This window comes from Dunckerocampus dactyliophorus, chromosome 20, assembly GCF_027744805.1.
Source record: "Dunckerocampus dactyliophorus isolate RoL2022-P2 chromosome 20, RoL_Ddac_1.1, whole genome shotgun sequence".
In the NCBI taxonomy this organism is placed as follows: Eukaryota; Metazoa; Chordata; class Actinopteri; order Syngnathiformes; family Syngnathidae; genus Dunckerocampus; species Dunckerocampus dactyliophorus.
Genome location: NC_072838.1, coordinates 15560882 through 15578128, shown reverse-complemented (window position 1 = coordinate 15578128; position 17247 = coordinate 15560882). Strand labels below are relative to the sequence as shown.

The window sequence follows — 17247 nt, the reverse complement described above, 5'->3', positions numbered from 1 at the left end:
GCCATATTGTGGGCTAACTGGTGAATGCACGTGAACTGAGGCAAAAATGTGATGTACAAACATGCAAACCGGGGTGGACAGTAACCAAGGTTCCACGGTAGTGTCAAAATGTATGTCATACAATTTTGCATGGGTTTCATTTGCAATTCTAGCCATGTATTATTAGTAGTAGTATTTTTCCCTTTTTCCTCATATCATGTTTTTTCTTTTTCAATTTTTTTTCAATTTCAATTCTATATTTTATTTGTACACATAAAAATAAAATGGATAGAATTTTAAATGCAGGCTATTTGGTTCCCATATATACAAATTGTGTAAAAAAAAAAAAAATCATGAAAAAGGGGGGAGAAAATGTAATAAATCAGCTACCTCGAACAGTTGGATTGATCATCCAAGGTCAGCGGGGGCGTCTCTCGGGGCGCGATGGTGTCCATCGCATCTGGAGCACCAACGCGGCCCACACAGAGTGGACTCTTTGGTGTTTGTGTCCTTCAGTCCAAGGTGAGCATTACTCACTTTGACTGGGGCTCAGATGATCCGATAAAATGACTCCCAGGACTGACCAGTGTGCCTCCAGTTTGTATTCATAGTAGACCAGAATACAGCGCAGGATCATATGAAAATTCTATTTCAATACCTCGGATAGCTTTCATATTATGGACAATACAATCATTCTTTCTTTTGAAATAAGTATAGAGCGTCCTGTCTCTGCCTGTGTCTAATTCAAATATGTATAATTGAAAAAGCCATTCATTGGTATTAAACAGAACACTGGTTGTGTAATTGAAGCATGCTTAATTGAAAATGGCATGAATATAGCATGAATCCCTCTCTTCCTGAATATTCATGGCTGTTCATGTGCGGCCATCAGCAACACCGGGTTGCCACGGGAGACAAGCCGTCAAGCCCGTCCTTAACCGATCATCCTCCGCTTCCGCTCGTATCGCTCGCCAGCCTTGCATTGATCTCTCTTCGTCTTTACTGTACACTGCTTTACTTTTTCAAAAGCTTTACTGTTCTAAGCTACTGTCATCACCTCTCAGTGTCCCTTCCTTGTGCTCTGTTTTTGTTTGTTTTGGGGGTTTTTTTAGACAGAAACTGTGGCAGGATAATGAAATTGACACCAGTGTGCGTGTGTGTGTGTGTGTGTGAGTGTGTTTCAGTGTGATCCACCCCGTAAACTGTCTAATTGACCTTTTTTTGCTCCACACAAAGGACACTTCTTCCACCCATCCGCCTCCCGTCTCCTCTTTCCTCCCGTTTTCCTCTCTGACCTCCGATGATCCTCCTCTTTTTCCTCTTGTCCTTCACGTTCTCTCTTCTTTGTGCTGTGTTTCGTGTTCTTTGCAGCATGCAATTGAAAGCTGCGGTCCAGTACTCATACAAGAGTAATACAATGCACCAGTTTTTACTGAAGCAGTCAGAGTTGAACCACAATAGTTCCTCACATGGTGCTCAAGAACGTGTGTTTACTTACTAGACTTGGGCATTTATTAGAGGTCAGGCAGCTGGAGAGAGGGCTTTTTTTTGTTTGTTTGTTGTACTGATCATTTATTATTTTTTTCACACATATAAATCCCCATTAAAAATGTTGACATAATTATATCTCATTGCTGTATTTTTAACCAAAACACAAAGAAAAAAATATTTATTATACTGGGATTATTTTATATTATGTAATATTATTAAATACTAATGATTTAATGATTTAATTTAGTTATTTGAATAAAAAAATAAAAAATTAGTTTGTTTAAATTATTGTTGTTTTTCAGCTAAAAAACCCCCCAAAGTACATCAACTAACACAAACATAGAAAAATATATCAAAAATATCTATGCAAATATAAAAACATGAAAACTATATTTAAAAAATATGTATTATGCAATTAAATAATGTTTTTTTTAATTTTATGTACATTTATTTTTCTGAGAAAAATTTTAAAGCTCAAAATGTTGGCTTTTTCTTTTGAACAGTAAATGATAAACACCAAGGAAATAAATATTAATATACTGTATTACTGTCGTACATTACTATAAATGTGAAAAGGTTTTATCGAGAGAAGAAAAAAACACCATCACTGTGTTCCCGCCTGTAATTCAGCGTAGACTCAAGATGAGGCGTTTATTCGCTTAACTGTGGCACGGCGTCTATTGCAGTGGAGGGCAAAATATGGGGAAATACGCCATCATCAAGTCCATTATGGAGGTTGTAGTGGTGCCCAACTGCACTGCATCATACTGAGAGATAATATTTAGACCCTCTTGTGTTGCTAAACCCCCAATAACAATAATAATAAGCAAATAATAGGCACAGCTCTTTGCCCCCAATAACAATAATAATAAGCAAATAATAGGCACAGCTCTTTGCTTGATTTAGTGCAGTTTTACACCATTGCAAACCCATTATCATCTTTATGAAGGCAGCCTGATTACATTGCACAGGTTTCTGTACATAAGGAAGTATGCAAGGGGTATAGAGTTCATGGTCAGTGCAGGGACTAGCGCGTCTTAATTAGCATTATTAGTGCAACGTAGTGGCCAAAGACATAACACCCTGACCCCAAAAAAATCCCAACCTTGCTGAGGGCTTTCTTAGTCATTGGACGAGCACTGCACGATGAGCGAGCTAACGACTCTACCTCGCTGTGGATAAAGTTGGCAGATGTTAATGAGCCTGTCTGTAAGCAGAGCAATGGATGAAGCACCTTGGGCAATGAGCCACTTAATCATGACACGGTGGCGTGGAAGGGGAGAGGGAGGGACGAGCGGAAGGGTCGGCAACCATGACGATCACCTCCAATTGGACAATGATTCTGGCCCTGTGACTCCATATAGAAAGAAGGGAGGGAGGGGGGGAGGAGGGTAGTCTGACAGATCCTTAATTAGCTGTGTTAATGAGAAAGAGAAGAAGATGGAACGGGAGGGGGGTGGGGGGGGGGAAGAAAGATTCTCCACACCTTAATGCATCTGCAAGGCTTCACTGAGCACTATGCTGGCACGTGTTACGCAGGAATGGATGCTTTCTTTAGTTTTGGCCCCTCTTTCTAGTATTTGTCTTGCTAAACAACCAAAATATTTGGCCGAGGCGTCTCTTTGAGTGGACAAATGTTTGTGTATGGGTGGAGTTAGACACGCTGTCTGATTATTGGTCGACAGATAATGGTTACGGGCTGCACAGTGGCCTAGTGGTTAGCATGTTGGCCACACAGTCAGGAGATCGGGAAGATCTGGGTCTGGGAGCTTGCATGTTCTCCCCGCGCGTGCGTGCGTGCGTGCGTGCGTGCGTGCGTGCGTTTTCTCCCACATTACAAGAAACCTCATGCATGTTAGGTTAATTGTCCATGAGTGTGAGAGTGAATGGATGTTTGTCTCTATGTGCCCTGCGATTGGCTGGCGACCAGTCCAAGGGTGTACCCCACCTCTTGCTGGGATAGGCTCCAGCATACCCGCGAGCCCGGTGAGGATGAGCGGCATAGAAGATGGATGGATGGATAATTGTTACTTTCATCTACTCACTTTTGCACCAAGGCCATGCTTTTATTTGTGTAACCATGCTTTTATTTGTGTAAGCTAACTCTTCTAGTCCTGAACCGCTGCCATAACATGCCCGCCTGCTGCGTTGCCTGTGCTGTTACTTGTCCGACAAGTACACCACACGTTGGCGCTGTTAACATACAGCCAAAGTTGAACCCTCTTAAGTTGGATTGACTTGAAGTTTCTCACCCAGATCAATGCCCTCTCCAAAAACTAATTTTGGTACACACCTTTACCAAGCACAGGTAAAGGGGCTGGGCTTTGAGTCTGACACCTGTGGTCTAAAAAAAGATAGCAGTCAGAACTAAATATAGCGCAATAAAATCAGCAGTACGACTAAAATATCCCTGCAAATAGAAGCAAAGGGAGCACACCTGTTCACACACGTCCTTTTCATCTCTCCGGCCTGTCTATTTCCAGACTGCCCCCCACCCCAACCTGCACACACACATACCTGTCACAGGAGAACACGCCATGGCTACAAGCGAAGCTGACCCAGTTTCCATGGTGACAAAATAAGGGTCGGTTGCCGGGCGCCGATCCCCCCGGACATACCCATGTTTCACTAACGCTAACACAAAGCAGGTAAAGGAGAGATTGAAGTAGGAGACGTGAGTCAGTGACGGGAGGAGTCAACACTCGGCTATTTATTTTGGAAACGTCGCTACTTTACCTTCATCAGCAGATTCAGCCACCATCGATACAGGCAGCAACTCCTCCCTCAAAGTATTGTCAGGTCACATCTGGGGTAACGAAAGAACACATGATGCTGCTTTTACTGCGATGCCATTGGACGGACGGATAAAAGCCATTTAATGAGAATAATCACAATGATGCCAAATGTATTAATAGTGTATACTTACACTGTACATACAATATTATGAAGAATAACAATGGAAGTTGTAGAATTATAATAGCATATACAAGCAGTGATTACACCAAATCATGAAAACAGAAAAATACAAAATAAATATCCAGTATAAACACATAGAAATATAAGTGTTATTAAAAATACTTACGGTGTGGACACGTTTAACAAATCACGTTTAGGCTTGCACAATTCAACATGTAGAAAGGAAAGGAGGAGGAAGAAGCAGAGCCGTGTCCATTACTGACACTCGCAGTCATTCACAAGTTTATACTTTGTCTTTAAATAATGTGTTCACTTCCTGACTGTGTGTTCGTGTCACCATTTTCTAACAGAGAGAGAATAATAGAGAACGTGCAGCAATAGATTGATAGCTTATGTATTAGCGCTATCTTGCAGTTGCACGCACCTTCTAATTACATAGTTGCATTTGCGTGCGTAAATAACTTGTCATAAATCAGCACAATTTTCACCCCCCTCACATTTTTTAGCTTTTTAACTTCACCCAAACCCCTGCGTGCTGCCCCTCTGAGCTGTGAAATGTCCTGTGATCGTGCGTTTCTATTCCTGTAGGTAGAAATATATCAGAGTAGACAGAAGGTGATGTATGCTATAAAGATCCTGAAATAACTGCAGGGCTAAATTTGGGCACAGGTCGCTCAGGGGCACAATGCAATAGCAGTAGCAAGTATGAACGAGAGTCTGGCTGTTTTTTTGCGAGGATGGAGGAGAATTTACGGCCACAAAGATAACAGATGGCGGCCCATGTGCTGTATGTGTGAGCGGGACAGAGAATGAACAGGGATTTTCACTTCAAAGTGGGCAGGAGCACGGCAGATTAAAGCCCACCAGGTATCAAAGAGCTTCAGGTGGTCGGGGGCACACAGGTGGGCCCCCAGCCCGCCGTACGTACGCATATGTGTGGCGGAGAAGGGCCAAACAGAATACTGTACATACACAATGCAAGGATGTGCTGATGAGAATAGAAGCCACTTCAAACTATTGACATTTACTTTGTGCCTCACCTGCAAAGTGAAGTGTGCTAAAGTAGCGTCAGACAGAGAGGGTGAATGAGGAGCACAAGTACTCACTACCAAGTGTTCCCGGACGTGGGCCACAGGGTCAAAGCTCTCAGCATCCACTCCCACCCACTCGCCACTCCACAGCTCACAATCCCACGGTGCAATTAACGTCATGAACCCCCCCAGTCTTCTTTTTCCTCCTCGTTTGTCCTGCAAAACTTCTTGAGAATATGTCAAACATGCTGAAGATAGTCTGCTGTCATGGCAACACGGCCAGCCAATCAGCAGGCTGCTTTAATAAGGGCTAGTCTGTTTTTTTTGTTTTTTTTTTACTTTTTAGCATTTGAAGGACACACAGCAGGAGTGCACACACCACTGCAAAATATTTACAGTCGGGTTTGTTTTGATGTACACTGACACCTATAGCTACAACGCTGCAACTGCACCCACCATGAGTGAACGCCATACGGTAAGAATTAGCTTCTAAACAATACGACTATTAATCATATTGATAGCGAGTCAAGCATTTAAGTCATTAAGTGGAATTAATTGCTTTGCACATAATTAGTGGTTTAGCTAAGCAATGGAATGATTAAGAAACAAATCAGCACCAGGGTCAGTGCCCACGAATGCTGCCTGCAATGAGTGACGCCACCACTAGAGGGAGCCATCCTCTCATGTTCATTACCACTCTTTCCAGCTCAATGAACACTATCCAATTTATTTCAAACATCTTTATTTCATTTTATTTGGCAATTAGGTGCACATTGACAACTTGCATAGTTTAACCCGAAAGTCTTTCCTAATCTCTAGCGCAATGATTCTCAAACTTTTTACACTTTAAAGTACCATTTCGCTGCCAAATTCGTTGGTTTGCCATCACAGGAAATCCTGTCGGTGAGTCTTTGATTACTAAATGTGTATTTGTGCGTTTTTTAATACATATAATTGTGTTTTTATTTTTCTAAAATGCTGTTGTGATTACCACAACATGTGCCACCAGTTTGAGAAGGAGCGCTCTAGAATGTGAACACAAGAGTAATACTGTTTGTAATCTTCATACTTTTAATTTGGAGTGTGGCTGTTATCTTATTGCTTACTTTTAAAAAGGCCACACATGATTGTCTTTGGCTTAAAAGTGTGTAAGCTACATTTAGCATCATAAAGCCATCATATGATAACACTGTTTTGGACACTTACAAATACAAAAAAGGAGGATTTTAAATGTTACGCCGAGGTAGCGAATGCATTTGTATTGATCAGCATGTAACACTTGTCCAGCTGCACTGTTGGTGTTGGAATATTTGGGATTGAAAAAAAAAACTAAAAAACTACAACTAGTCAGAGAGAAGGTCGGCTACTTTGGAAATGGGCTGCTTGTCCATGCCGGCTTGGGCCGTGAGCTCTGTTACGCTCTTCTCAAGGCTGATGATACGTGTCCCCATCTCATCTAGTGTGACAGTCAAAGAATGAGGAGATAATAAGGGCGGGTGGATGGATACAAATGTTGATAGCTTGGATACCAAGAGCAGTATCGGTATTGTATCAATATCCGTGTCATCACACTGATAGTTGTGTTGTTCATATTGTTAGTGTTCATACTGCTATACTATATTCATACTGTTATACTTATAAACATCATCGTCATTCCCTCGCCACGTTGCGGTTCAAATTTTGCAGCTTCGCTCTTATCGCGATTTTTCAAACATATTAATTAATAAATCATGCCGGTTTGTGCTTGAATAGGGCCTATTATTAGTAAAAAAAATATGCATAGTTAAGCAAATTGTACATATTTATTGCCTAAATGAAGCATTTTCAAACATATTAAAGTGGCTAAATGAAGTGAATACAAGCCAGTACAAAACTCAACTCCGAAACCCTGACGTCACTTCCTGTCCGCCGTTCCTTCCTTTCTGCTCCCCTTCTAGCACCGGAACACATTTATTGCAACACACATGAGCAAGTTTTTATTTATGTCTTAAATGACGTATTTTCTCTGATTGTGTCTTATTATATCGGGTAATACAAACGTAAAAGTGACAATAGGGGTGTTATTTAATGTGTAGAGGGCTCTAACAAATGTTAAAAAAACATATTTAGAAAGTCCTAAAAATGTTTTCTATGCCATAGCTATAAAAATATTCCATTTGTAAAAAGGGGATCCTACTTCACAGAAATTCACTTATCCCAGTGGGGTCTGGAACCAGTTAACCGCGATAACCAAGGTTTCACTGTGTTGTTACATTGGTTGCACTTCTGGACACGAGAGCAAAAGTGCAATCTTTATACATTCTCAAATAGTTTAAGAATAAGTTTGTGTTGTATTCTGAATCAAAAAACTAAAAGGCAGAAGAAGAAGAGGTAGCAGGAGGGATCAGCATTGCCGACTTAGCGACTTTATCGCTATATTTAAAGAATATTCTGACCTCGACTGGTGACAAATATAGCCATTTTTTGCTATTATTGGACACTTTTGGAACACGAAAACTCAAAAAGTACTGTTTTCAGCGAACAGCTGGTGCTGCTGTGTAGCTCATTTGTATTTCTAAACATTAGTTTTGCGCTTCATGTTTGTTGCTGTGGCGGAGCTACGCGGTGGTCACTCTCCGGCCACCCAACTGGCCATCAAGACATTTCAGGTATCAACTTATTGCCACCCCTATGTGAGTAATGGTCTCACCTTGGCCACCCAAATGAACAATTTTTTTTTGCTCACTGTTTCGTCTCCAACAGCGTTCATCAAAATTACATGCACGTGCATCATAGTCATCCACACACAACCCCGCCCGCAACCTGTTGGCACAAATATACTGCAGTCCTGTGGGAAACACTGAATTTTTTTTTTTCAAATAGTAAAATGTAGCAATATTGGTATCGGCAATAATGGACACTAACATTTAGAGTATCGTCCACCCCAACAACTAAATAGTAACGAAAAGGTAAACAATCATTACCGACACTTCCATCAAAACGTTTGATAGCACCACCTACTGGAGAAACAACAAACCGCATTAACAGTAAACGTCGCAGGGTTATAAAAGGATATTTTGTCCTTCCAGTTGTTCTGACATAGCCTGGAATCTTTCGTGTAGTCGTTGCATTGTTTCATCCATCTGTGATGTGTGACACAAAAAAACAATCAACCAGTGCACAGCTTGTCCTGCTACACAAATCACAACATTGGTACTCACCGTCCGTGTCATCTGTTTGGCTGCTTTGCACTCGCTTTTTGACATCTTTTCGCTAGCCACTCTTGATGGAGTAAACGTTCCCCAAAAGACAAGGAATGCAGATGTGGTTAGTTTAATTACTCTATTACAAGCGTTAGCTTTAAGCAGCAGCCGGACTCAGCAACTTTGCCACAAGTTTGGCTAGCATGCGTAAAATAGGGCTACTTCCGCATGTTAATTTCAAAATAAAGGTTGGCGTGTGAGTCCTTATGTGTTGTAAATATGTAAATGTTTAATGTTCGACTGCCATTCAAAGATGAACATGATATAGTGAAATATGTAACGCAATTAATGAATTCCTAAGAGTCCCAAACATGTGTCTTATCAGTGGCATGCTTTTATCGTGAAAGTAAGTATAATTTCTTTCCGGTGGGACGCAAACAAAAGTTTTGAGACCTATGAACATCCGGCATGATTCCATGCTTGTTTCCAAGGAGAGAAGATCATTTATTTGATTTTACAAACTGATTTATCACCGTGACATTAATAACATCTCCCACATATATAAATATACGTTAAAAAAAATACCCACACCTTGTCACTTTGGTTTGCATCGTTACATAAAAGATTAGGTGGTGACAGTCGAAAGATGGCAGGCAGTCACCCATAGCTGTTACATAACTCTTAATTCATCTTTAGCGTTTGGGGTTTATAATCTGGAAACGTTCATATCCGCTTAGTATGATGCTTACTATTCTTAGGAACGTCCGTGAACTCACCACAACGGCGAACACACGGCGAAATTAGCTGTGCAACAAAATGCTAAATGTCAAACGTCTTTCATTCAAACAAAACTGACTAACTATACGAAAGCAACTGTAAGTAACTTAACACGCCATTTGGGTTATTCGCATCTATATGAAATTCCACTCCTTTCTCATTCGCCCGTGTGGCGAAGCAGCGGTGAATCATCTTCATAGAATCAAACATCTTTGCACGCGAAAGAGACGTGTGACGTTTCAGGAAGTGTCGGTCCCTATCGCCAGTACACAAATGGTCTCCCGGTGGCGGTAGGGTTGGAAAAGCGGTTGCTAACATTGTTTGTTCAATTACCTGTTAATGTAAAGGCAGGGCATTTAACCATAAAATCAGACATATTGGACGATTTTGTGAAGTTTAGTCTATGCAAAACTTAGCTTTGTCGTTAACAGGACAACAAAAACAGAACAGTGGACTTAATGAGGCAGCTCTTAGCTATATCTTTATAAACACTACAAATGCAAGCGTCAAGAGTACAACTACTTCGTCCATGTTCTGATATTTTTTTAAAGTAACAAACGACCAGTATTGGCTGTTGTCCAGTGCTAGCTTAGTGATGGCGTGGCGTTCAGGCTAGCGGCTGTTTTGTTTGTGTGGTGCAAGGATTATGCAGACAAAACACGGATGCCACTCCAATAATCTTAAAGCACCAGAGGCGTTTTACAAATCTTATCAGACATCTTGCAAAACTCCCCCAAGAGCCAGTAGGAAGCGTTCGGCCACGGCGTTCACGAAGCGTTCGCCATGGAAAATGAAGTGTTTGAGCAAATAGTGAGCGCTGTTAACAAGCTGGTGTCATGGGTGGCGGCCGGGGCCATGGTGTTCGGTGGGGTGGTTCCCTACATCCCCCAGTACCGGGACATCCGTCGTACACAGAACGCCGAGGGCTTCTCCACCTACGTGTGCTTGGTCCTCCTGGTGGCTAACATCCTGCGAATCCTCTTCAGGTAAAAATGAACCACATGTCACATTGACTCAGTTTCGGCTTGAAATAAATCATTTTAAGATGTTGAATATTTAAGTTAGTGGTATAGATAGTGTTCTCAAAGTGTGGTAGGTGTTCTACGGATGGTACACAGCCTCCATCTAGTGGTATGCTGGATTACCAGATTTTTTTAATATTGGGAATGTCTACATGAAATATTCATCCATCCATTTTCTATGCCGCCTATCCTAGGGTCGCTGGGGTATGCTGGAGCCTATCCCAGCTGACTTCGGGCCAGAGGTGGGGTTACACCCTGGACTGGTCGCACATGTAGACAACCATTCACACTCACATGTACCCGTGGACGATTTACATAATCAGAAAATTACACATTTATTAACCAAAAATGTGGTTAATTTGAATGCAAGTAAAAATGTCCTTTGAAATATAGTTCAACTCTGCTTATGCCACACACTTGAGTACATAATCCCTTTTGTTTAGTTTGGCATCGGGAGCTGTGTTCTTTGATCGCTTGCTCATTGATCTCATTGTAGAAGCCATGATTGCTGACGAGAAGATACTGTGAAAAGTTTGTTGGTAGCGTGTGTCCATGTCACAATGTTTCTGTTCATCAGGTTTGGCCGCTACTTTGAGACGCTGCTGTTGTGGCAAAGCATCATCATGATCGCCACCATGCTGATTATGCTCAACCTGTGCACCAGCGTCCGCATGGCCACGGAACTCAACACCAAAAGACGCTCCTTCCTAGGTCAGAAACTGCATGTGTGTTGGGAGGGGAGGAGACTTGCCTAAAATACATTACTCTTCGGTAGTAACAGATAACACAGATAATCATTATTTGCTATGGCGTCCTCGCTTATGTAAGAGCTTTAGTAACAACCGTCTGGGGGTTTAAATGTGTCATGTGATTGAATGCACTGTCACATGGTGTGTGGGTGTGTGTGTGTGTGTAAGAGTGACTTGGAATGTCCTGCCAAGGCAACACATTTAATCCTGCTCCAGGATTTGATGCACTAAAGTCAAGAGGAGAGAAGGATACATAATTAACAAACAATTCATAGGAAAATAAAAGCTGAGATGCATGAAATAAATATATAATATTATTATAATTACTATTATTATAGAGCGATCTTGTTTGCGCTTTTTTTCTATTACATGTGAATTCTCGCATGTTAAAAATGGATCATTTTTCTACTTCAATTAACAGGTGTCCATTAGGTTTGATTTTAAAGACATTTATTTGTACAAATGTAATTATTAAATTATTATTTATATTATTATTGTATAACTCTAATATTAGCCAATTTTTAAAAACATTGTTCTATATAATTAGCTTTTTTGTAACTGATATGTCTCATATTAAGGCTAATATTTCAAATCAAGGCTTTCACGAGTTTTTTTTAAAGTTATATTAACTATATCAACTTTTAGTGGCTCTTGGACTGTTTTTTTATTGTTTGTTTGTTTATTGAACCAGCCCATTGAATGGATGCTCCTCTCGCTTGGATTGAGCATTATTATATGACAACCAAGTTCAAATAAGATCGACATTGAAGCCAAACCAAGCTCTCGCTTTCTCCTTCTTCCTCGTCTTCTCCCTTCCTTTTTCCCTCACTTGTTGCGTTTATTTTTCGTCTGTAGCGACAGACATTAAGGAGGAGGAGGTCAGAATCCCTAAGAGGCTCTTTCTGGGTAGGTACATGACTTAAATGTGTCTGCCATCCAGCCGTCATCCTCCTCTTCAGCCTGTCCCACACGTGACTGACGACTAACAGCACTGACCAGCACTCCCTGCCTGCATCCACGATAACCCCCCCCCCACCCCCATGCATGGCGCACACTCTTAACAACTTCTATTCATTTTGGCATGTCCTTTGTGGCCTTCATAATAGTGCATGCTCACACCTAAACATTATTTTGCAGTCTTCAAATGCATCTTCCTGTGTGTGAATGATTGCAAACAAGCTTTAGTTCCCCCCCCACTAACCACTCAAGGTTTACTTCCTAAATGTGCTCAATGACTTTGAATGAGACACTTCATATCCCGCAATGCAATGCAATGCAACACAAAGCAAGGGTCACCTGGGTCTTCAGCTCTTGAGGTTTCTTCTTAGAAGCTAACCCTTAATACACTTGATGAGCTACAGCTGCACAATCTGATGGCGTTCCAAACGACAGCTTGTCATAAAATTCTGTCATTACCAAGTTAACTGTGTAAAATAATATATTTTTTAAATTATACAAATAAGATTAATTACAAGAAAATGCGCATATTATGGCTTTCTCTTGACATTTATTCTTGTAACATTACAACAGTTGTCAAATTACAGTTTTTGTCTCTTAACATTATGGCTTTCCTGTTACAAAAAAAAGACTTTATTCTAGTAAAAATATATCATTTTCCTGTAACATGATGACTTGTTTTCTTATAAAATCACTACTTTTTAGGACTCTATTCTTGCCGAGTGACATATTCTGATGTTAATGTCTTTTTTTGTCGTGTGCATGTGTCCCTCGCTGCATTGCGGTTCGGACATCGCTCCCTCGCTCTATTGCGGTTTTTCAAAAATGAATTGATTCTTAAATGATGATTAGTGTTCCGCAATGTGGTGCAAATAAAAAAATAATAGGAGGTAAAAGGTGGCTATAGGGGTGTCTATTTCATGTCTACAGGGCTCTAATAATGGTAAAAACCATATTTAGAAAGTCATAAACAGGTTTTCTATGGTCTAACTATGAAAATATTCCGTTTATTAATATTGAATCCTACTTCGCGGAGATTCACTTATTAACCGTGACAAACTGTACTCATACCCTCATCTGTATTCTTCTACACAACAACTTACAACTTCTAGGAAATGTGCAAGGTTTTTGTCTTGCAGCACTTCATTCACTTTAAATTCTCCCGTTTTGTGATTGTAGAATTTAGACATAATGTAATTTTGAATTTATTCTTTTTTATTATTCTTGTTTTTATTGTCATTAAAGTTGTCAGTAAAGTATTACAACTTTATTCTTATAATATTTAAACTTTATTTTTGTAATTACGACTTTTTTTTCTTATAAATGAAGACTTGTCTTGAAAAATAATTGCTTTTTCCTCATAATATTTTGTTTTTTTGTGATTATGAATGTACTTCCTGTAATTCTGTGATTGTTTTGTAGTATATATTGTAGTATTTTTGTGTATATCACGGGGCTTGGAACTGCGGTGCATCATACTGTGTCAATTAATCTGCGTTGTTTATCTGTACACTTACTTTGCACCGGAGGAATCTAGATGAATAGCTGTTGTATTGAATGATCATCACACGTGAAGGACCGGGCTGTAGTTGCCTGTATGGGCGCTAGATGGCAGTAGCAGATGGTGTTTTCACAGACATAATAACGGTCGTCATCATAGTCATCTGTTATATAATACATATTACAGTCATTCTGGTTGCTTTTACTGTGTAGAGAGAAGCATGGCTACATAGGACCCCGACTGTGGTGATTGTTGGCCATGCTTATCGCCCCACTGAGGGGGTTAATCAAAACACACACACAACCCAGATGGATACTCTAACCCTCAATTAGGAGGCCAGTGCCTTATCCAACAGGCCACTGAGGCCCATGGCAGCCATTGTCCCACCTATTGTTACCAAAATTTGGCAAGAAGCCATGTTCTTCTACCACTCACTTATTGATCCCCTTGTAGGAAGCAGAATGGCCGGCATGATGATGAAGTGAAAAGTTTGGTCAGCATCTCAACTATGGAGGTAAAACAACCTAGGAGCAAATAGACTGAGTGTTGTCAGCAGTCAGTCTTTCTTCCTGATTGCACAGCTTTTTTTTTTCCTGTTGTGTAAGCCTTAATCATAGCACATGGTGTAATTGTTCTCCCAGCAGCACAGATCCATTATAACACCATGCTCTTCTCTGCAAACAGCTTGACATTTGCAAGGAAACAGTGACATTACACTTCCTCGCATGTCCAAATAAGGACAGTGTTATAACAGGCTTCACGGTTTACTGTTTTCATTGACACCTGTTCCCCTGCAGATGCTTCTGATTGGCTAAAACCGCCTTATAATTAGGAGTTGTTGTGCTGCCTGTTGTTTGGCATGCGCACTACAGCCAGCAAATACAGTCATGGAAAAAACGATTTGACCGCCCTTGTTTCTTCAGTTTATTGATCCCTTTAATGTCTGGTACAACTAAAGGTACATTTCTTTGGACAAATATAATGATGATAACACATGTAGCTCATAAGAGTTGAATTTAAGAGCTGTTATGATCCGTTTTTGTTGTCATTGTTATATTTGTCCAAACAAAGGTACCTTTAGTATCACGCATTAAAATGAAGAAGAAACCGAAGAAACCAGGGTGGTCTAATCTTGTTTTCCATGACGGTGCATTTACTTTCATCTTAATCCTTTTTCACCACGACAATTGTATTTTCTTATTTTAACACAATCCTATATATATATATATATATATATATATATATATATATATATATATATATATATATATATATATATATATATGTGTGTATATATGTATATATTTGTTAGAAATGTCACTATAATTGTCTCTTCGGCAATAAGAAACCATTAGTTGAACTAAAAGTGGAATGTCCCCCTCCCCTCTGACCCACATCTTCCAGCATGTACTCACAGCACATGCAGATGTTTTTGGCCACCACAGGAAGTCTTTTATATTTTTTTTCTGTGCAGAGTGTAGCTTTAGTCTGATTCCACAGCTGTGAGGAGGAGAAAGCTTGTCGATGCACAACTTGGTGTTGTTCTGTGCAACTCTGCATGCACAGCTTTTGAGGCAAATATGAAAATATTTTGTCATGTAGGCACTTTTTCACATATTGGTGGACTAGTTTAAAGATCATTTGTTGTTGTGTTCAGCTTGTTTGCTTCTCTGGGGTCATTTAGCCTCCGTGTGTATCACATTAGGCTCAGTTTGCTGTCAAGTGGTGCAATGTCTATCCCTGCCAGCTTTTGTGTCGGAATACTGCTCCACCAGCCGTTTGCCGCCCTCTTGTTTGGGCTTTTATCAGGAGCGCCCGGCTGGTGGTACTTGGCCCGCACTCACGGTTCTCAGCTGGTTGTGGTGCCAGCTGGGCATCCACTACCACACAGCAAAACAAACACCACCGGCGCTTAAAGGATGACATGTAAACCTTTTTGTTTGGCTGTGCCATGGGGTAAACTGTGTACCATTGGGTTTGTTGACCCCGGTAGTTATATTTATGCTGTTTGTCGCCAAAGAAAGAACAATTGCATTTGCCAGGCCAGGTTAGCTTGCGTCATGCGCGACCCTGCCAAGCATATTCATTTAGAAATGCCATGTAAATGTCAAAAAACGCTCTACGCTAACCCTCTAATGAAATAATGTTTCATCCAGTAATTAGCTCAAATGTCATAAAAGTAGGCCGTCTTTCCACTTGTGATTTTGCTGAGCCCTTCCAAAATGGCAAGGATGATTCATTGAAAGTTAAGACAAGTCATAACTTTCTTTGGTGTAAAACTACACTACCAATTTCAAACTTGGTAAGAACGCATTACTCTTTGATGAGGTATGCAAAGCCAGGTTTCAGCTATGTCCACACGAACACACATATATCCCCACTCTCCGTCCATCCACACGTTTTTATAAAAATGTCTGTCCTCATAAAAACACATTCTCACAGGCTGTCATGTGTATCTTGGCCAATCAGAAGCCTGAAAAACTATAACAGCTGACTTGGTCAGGCATCATAACTCCTCTGTTTATCAATAAAGTGAGGTAGTAGTTTATCATTAGTACATTATCTTTAAAATGTGTTTTTCCAAACTGTTTGTGTTTTATTTTTTTTGCACATGTGTGTTATAAGGCATATGCACATGCGTCTACTTTTGCACGAAGTGAAACCAACAGCCGCAAGTCAATAACTTCATGTTCTGTTGTTAAATAAGGTTTAAAAACTGGGGGTGTCCCGAGAGAACTTTTTCACTTCCGATACAATGCCAACATTGCAGCCATTAATATCGGCCGGTACAGATATTGATCTGATATCAACAGGAATCATACATCAGCTACTGCCATCTGGTGGAGTTAATAGCGACAACACCAGCAGGCTGCCTACAGCCACAGATGTTAATTCAAGTGTTTCCTGACCTTGTGCTAATTAGAGACCCCGGCTGCTAATTGCTTTTGTAGACCACGCCCCGGCGACTATCGGTAACTTTTGTTCATTAGAGGCGTTAATTGGAGCATTTTCCATCCAGCTTTTGTATCTGTATTTTTATTACAGGTATTACCAGTGAATAGTTGTAAAACTCGGTGTGTGTGATTGACTGAATCTGCTATATGGCATTTGATGCTTGTAAAAATCCCATTTAAAGATGTGGCAGATCCTTCCAATCGCCTCTGCTGCTCTCACTTTGCTAGCACAAATGGAGGTTGCTTTAAAACCGTAGGAAGTAACAGTAAAGATGGTGCGCTGGCTGGCACATATAGTACCTATCCTATCATCATTATCATCATCACAGGGCAATCACTGTCCCTTGTGGCCTTGATATCAGCCCATTATGAGTATTGACTGTGTTGATCATTCCAGGAATTCAGCCTTGTGCGCTGAATCTTTATGCTGTCATTTTTGTTCTGAGCACGAAAGCACTCAAGTGACACCAGGGCAGAAGGCTGTAAATCATTCATTAGCATCCAAGTTCTCACCCTATAGCTAATATAACCTGGCCATCAGCATCATCATCCTCCTCCTCACTCATGCACAGTGACAGCGGCCTATTTGTAGCAGCAACATATCGTTTTTTTTAAATACATTGTGTGAATATTCACAGCTCAAGTGTGAAGCGTCTTTTTGTGTCTGTGTTAATTTATTCCACTATAG

The 17247-nt window shown here is 40.5% G+C and overlaps 1 protein-coding gene across 8 annotated transcripts in view; it reads left to right on the top strand.

Moving 5' to 3' along the window:
* The first annotated feature begins 2943 nt into the window (after window positions 1–2943).
* LOC129172866 (solute carrier family 66 member 2) overlaps window positions 2944–17247 on the top strand; it is a 38504-nt gene continuing 24200 nt past the window's right edge. For 6 of the 8 annotated variants that reach the window (XR_008567111.1, XR_008567113.1, XR_008567109.1 and 3 more), the window contains exons 1-3: window positions 2944–10362; window positions 10976–11109; window positions 12003–12053. Coding sequence is in view for 3 of the 8 variants with exons in the window: in XM_054763020.1 (XP_054618995.1) it covers window positions 10160–10362; window positions 10976–11109; window positions 12003–12053 (388 nt within the window). In the remaining 5 variants the exon portion in view is untranslated. The remainder of the gene's footprint in view (window positions 10363–10975; window positions 11110–12002; window positions 12054–17247) is intronic. The other 2 variants (XM_054763022.1, XM_054763021.1) reach the window with 1 other exon arrangement.